This window comes from Megalobrama amblycephala, linkage group LG1, assembly GCF_018812025.1.
Source record: "Megalobrama amblycephala isolate DHTTF-2021 linkage group LG1, ASM1881202v1, whole genome shotgun sequence".
Taxonomy (NCBI): domain Eukaryota; kingdom Metazoa; phylum Chordata; class Actinopteri; order Cypriniformes; family Xenocyprididae; genus Megalobrama; species Megalobrama amblycephala.
The window spans coordinates 22,650,965-22,656,084 of record NC_063044.1 but is presented as its reverse complement, the minus strand read 5'-3'; the positions used below and the strand labels follow the sequence as shown (position 1 = coordinate 22,656,084).

The 5,120-nt window shown below is 38.0% G+C and overlaps 1 protein-coding gene across 1 annotated transcript; it reads left to right on the top strand.

Moving 5' to 3' along the window:
* The first annotated feature begins 1,700 nt into the window (after positions 1-1,700).
* On the top strand, positions 1,701-4,424 carry LOC125244481 (piggyBac transposable element-derived protein 4-like). Its single transcript, XM_048154561.1, has 2 exons — positions 1,701-2,166; positions 2,551-4,424. Exons 1-2 carry the CDS (start codon positions 1,854-1,856, stop codon positions 3,564-3,566), a joined length of 1,329 nt encoding a protein of 442 aa, XP_048010518.1. The 5' UTR covers positions 1,701-1,853; the 3' UTR covers positions 3,567-4,424.
* The last annotated feature ends 696 nt before the right edge of the window (positions 4,425-5,120 follow it).

Below are 5,120 nucleotides of genomic sequence, written 5' to 3'. Positions count from 1 at the left end.
ATCCATTCAGACAAAAAACAAAAGAATAAGCAAAACATGAAATGGCTCAGCGATTTACTGCAGAGCAAGTACTGAACGCAATGAAATATGAATGTAACTGTCACTGGATGGATCTGGTGAAGCTGTTAGCGATCGAAATATTGATTTTGAAGATGTTGAAAATTATATAGTTTTGAGAATATGTTTGAGATCGCGAATGGGCTCATATTCGCGACCTCAAACATAAAAATAGCCTATTATTTGTTGAATTTACTGGGAAATGAGCTCTGACGAGGACAGTGATGATGGCATAAAACATCTGCTCAAACTGAGCCCTTTCAAGTTCCAAAAGGTAACAAAATATGATTTATTTTATTCTTCTGTAATTGTTACTCTAATATCAGAGGAGCTTTATATTATCACAACAGGTAGAGATCCATCCGTGTTAGATATAGATCCGGGTCGATAAAGACACGAATATGTAAGAATGATTGGCGAAACAGTCATGCATTTAAGGGTTAAAAGAAGATATACTTTCACAGTGTGATGTATTGATTTGTTATATTGAAGTACAGAGAAAATGTTGAAAGTTGAACGGTACAAGGCAAACAATATCTTAAGTGAAACATTTAAAATAGTATAAAGAACAAGCAAAAGAAAATAGTCTACAGTTCTACAATTTTGAAATGAAAACTTATGAAACGTATACAATTAAAAAGTAATGTAATCATAAATAGTATAAAAGTGCACATAGTATATCAGCAAAGCGAATAAGCTGTGATGATTGGGTTATTTATCTTCATCTTGTGAAGGGTCTTCTGCTGGTGGTTCTGTTTGGGTTATGATGTCATATTTCTCTGTGAAGTGAGAACGAGGTTGTTATTTTTTTTGTTTGTTTGTTTAGATGTGATAACTTGCAAATGTAAAATGTAATGATATGAATCATATAAAAATGTTTACCATCTTTGCAGAAGTCTTGTGTTGCTGCTAGTGTTTCAGCAGATGCTTGAACTTCTGAGAGGTTTTTTTTTTGTGTGTTTTCTGTAGCTCTTTCCGAAGTGTAACAATTGTCTGTTGGAAAGCAGTTTTTTTTGTTTTTGCCATCGTGACATAACTGACATAATATCAGAGGCAAGGATGCACAGTTGGTGTGCTGTCTCTTCAGGGTTGACTGGCACTTGTACTATTGAAAAAGGAAATTAAAGAACATATGTTTAAATTTGCAGGCATTATTATGAGCAGTAGATTTAAAGGTGCCATAGAATTGAAAATTGAATTGACCTTGGCATAGTTGAATAACAAAAGTTCAGTACATGGAAATGACAGTGAGTCTAAAAGACCTCCAAAGAACAGGCAAATCTCAACATAACACTGACTGTTATGTAACAGTCGGGATCATTAATATGTACGCCCCCAATATTTGCATATGCCAGCTCATGTTCAAGGCATTAGACAAGGGCAGGCAGTATTAACGTCTGGATCTGTGCACAGCTGAATCATCAGACTAGGTAAGCAAGCAAGGAAAATAGCAAAAAATGGCAGATGGAGCAATAATAACTGACATGATCCATGATATTTTTAGTGATATTTGTAAATTGTTTTTCTAAATGTTTCGTTAGCATGTTGCTAATGTACTGTTAAATGTGATTAACTCTTTTCCCGCCAAACACAGAATTTTCCGGGTTTTATGATAAAACGCTTCCCCGCCAAACACGGAATTTTCCGGGTATCCGTGTTTTAGGTGGTATACGGTAAGGAAGACCTGTGCGCATGCTCTGAAAGAGTACGGAACTTTTTGATCAAATAAATTCACTGCGATCGGCTCAAACATGAATGGAGTAGCGAGAATGTAGGTCAAAATATCTGACGGACAAATGAAGAGGTATACGGCTGATCAAGTACTGGAGGTGTTGATGGACTCGGAGTCCGATCACTCCTTATTTGATCATTCTGAATCTGATCGGGACGAAGTAGTCAGTGAGAGAGATGCACATGTTGTCACAGAAAGTTCTAGTCATGGACGAGCAGCAGATAGATTGTTCACCCGTCGATCTGGACGAAGACAAAGTTCACCTGTGTGTCGAAGAGTGGACAGTGACAGTTCAGACTGTGATACTTCGGACAGTGAGTGGACGCATTCAAGGCCAAGATCTCATTCGTCGTTCCCAGGTTGCAGAACGCGTAGAGGTAAGACAAGATAAGAAAATATATGAGAAAGTGTATATGATATATATGAGAAATATATGAGAAATCTTTATGCACATGTAATTCACAATGTTGGATAATATAAATATTATTTATATATATATATATATATATATATATATATATATATAAAAACACTATAATGTTTGTGTGTGCATGCATTTATGTGTGGCTGTGTGCATAAATATGAGCGTGTAATGGCCAAATTGTTTCTCTCTTTGTGCACATTTACCACATTGTAATATGTATTTACAGGTGAAACTCGAAAAATTAGAATATTGTGCAAAAGTATATATGTGTGTGTATCTATGTCTTTTTATTGAAAGTAATTCCAATTATAATATAATTCCATATAATTATTTACAGGTAGAACACAGCGAGGCAGAGGCCGGATGTGTCGGGTACATCAACATGGTGCTGCTGGTGACCAAACAAGGGCCACTGTGAACCATCCAGCTGAAGATACTGAACCTGATGATCCTGAGTGGCATGAAATTAACTGGCAGCCAAAAAACATTCCCTTCACTGAGAATCCTGGGCCTATTGGTGATGCTGCTGCTCTTGAGTCAGAACAACCTTTAGACTTTACTGAGTTGTTCATTTCTGATGTACTTTTTCAGAACATTGTTGATCAGACCAACCTGTATGCTGATCAGTATATTCAGGCTATGGGTGACACTTCAAAACATGCTAGATGTCATGCATGGAAGCCTGTCACAGTTTCAGAAATGAAAACTTTCATGGGCCTCCTTTTTCTCACTGGTATCATTCATAAGCCTGAACTTGAAATGTACTGGTGTACAGATGACATGTTAGCTACCCCCTACTTCAACAAGGTCATGCCTCGCAACAGGTTTGAAATCATATGGAGATTTCTTCACTTCAATGATAATACAACAAGGCCAGACAATTGTACTGACAGGCTGTACAAAATCCGCCCTGTGTTGGATCACCTTGTGTCCAAATTCCACGAAATGTATCAGCCCAAGTCAAACATTTGCATTGATGAGGGGATGTTTCTGTGGCGTGGGTGCCTAGCTTTCAGGGTGTACAATCCCCAGAAACCCATCAAATATGGAGTAAAATCCTACATCTTGTGCGATTCTGATACAGGCTACTGTTTTAACATGAAGCCATATTGTGGGGAAAGCGCAACCCTGGGAGACACAGTTGTCTCTCTTCTTGATCGCCTAGCAGGTCATGGCTACAGATTGTTTATGGACAACCTATACAACTCTGTACGACTGTGTGAGCGCCTACTTGATGTGAAAACCCATGTATGTGGTACAATTAGAAAAACAGAGGTGAACCAGCGGTCATTCGAGATGTCAGAAATGCTGACCTTAGGATTGGGGAAACAATCATGTGTCACAAAAATGTGATGGCATGGAGAGACAAACAAACAGTGAAAATGGTTACAACATTCCATCAGAACAACATGTAACATGTTGAGGTATGGCAGAGAGGCCACCAAGAAAAAGTTGCAAAGCAAAAACCAGAATGCATTGTGGAATACAATCATGAAATGAATGGCATTGACAAACTAGACCAAAACATTGTGTACTACCCTTTTATGAGGAAGTCACACAAGTGGACGAAGAAATTTGTCATGTATCTGTTTCAGATCAGTTTGTTCAACGCTTTTGTCATTTACAAAGCGAAAAATCCACAGGGTAATTGTAACACTCTTCTCTCATTTATCCAGAGTGTTCTAAAATCATGGACTAGCCAAGAGTATGCTAGTGGTGGGGAGAAAAGTGCTACTGAAAACACTCCAAGAGCCCCATACAACACTGACCCAAAAAACAGGCTGAATGTCAGTTTTGCTGTTCATGAACTTGTTCCAATCCTGCCCACTCCCAAAAAGCAACACCCAACCAGACGATGCAGAGTTTGTGTACGTAAGGGGTTGCGGAAGGAGACCTCGTTCTACTGCCAAAGCTGTGGCGTCCCCTTACATCCTGGGAAATGTTACTCTGTGTACCACTCAAAAGCAAATTACAGTGCCTACATTTAATATATTTTAGATTTATTTATAATTGTAATTTATTTTGGAAGGTTTTATATATGATGGAAACGACATCTGAATGTATTCTGCTTGAAAATGCACTTGTTTGATAAAAATGCCTTTTTCTCAGCTTTTTGTCCAGAATGTTGTGTTTTTGACAAAACCTGTCTATGTTCAGGTGGCAATAAAAAAAGAAAAAATGAAGATAAAATAAAACAGTTTTTTTTTTGTTTAAAAGCAGAGGCTCAGATCTTTATTTTGATATGTGGCATGTTCATATATTCATAGAAAAAAATATTTTGTGGGCCATTAAAATTTTGTGAAAATCGTCAAAAACCCTGGCGGTGGCTGGCAACTTTTTAAAAAAAGGCTGGCGGGGAAAGAGTTAAAGTTACCATCGTTTATTACTGTATTCACGGAGACAAGAGAGCCATCGCTATTTTAATTTTTAACTCCCTCGGGTCGGTGGTCACGCCAGCCACAAAAAAAATGAGACTTATGTCTAAAGAGACGTTGAAATGTCAGATTTTAAATCGTGTAAGTCAAATCAAAAACAAAAATTCTGTGTTTATGTAATCTGTATGAAAAAAGAGCCATGTCAGAAGTCCGTGATTCAGCTCATTATCCACTAATGCGGCCACACCCACGGAGCGAGCGCTATTCTGAGGCAATACATGTATACATCGTCTCAATCGTGTATTATTGTCTTCAAAAGTGTTTATCTGGATGCTAAAGCCATGGTTAGCGACCTCTAGAAGACATTAGTGATGTGTCGTTCTTGAACGATTCGTTCATTTTGAACGATTCGTTCATTTTGAACGAATCTTTAATGTGACTCGGGAAGAACGAGTCGTCTCGGGGGGTGATTCGTTCAGTCGCGCATGTGCAATATTCTACAGGTTCTGTACTGCTAGAAGTAGTTCACCTG

Bases quoted from the DNA above. Each gene is read 5' to 3' on its own strand.
- LOC125244481 (XM_048154561.1), top strand. From the start codon at position 1,854: ATGAAGAGGTATACGGCTGATCAAGTACTGGAGGTGTTGATGGACTCG. The intron at 2,167-2,550 runs GTAAGACAAGAT...AATTATTTACAG, and splicing joins AGGTTGCAGAACGCGTAGAG to GTAGAACACAGCGAGGCAGA.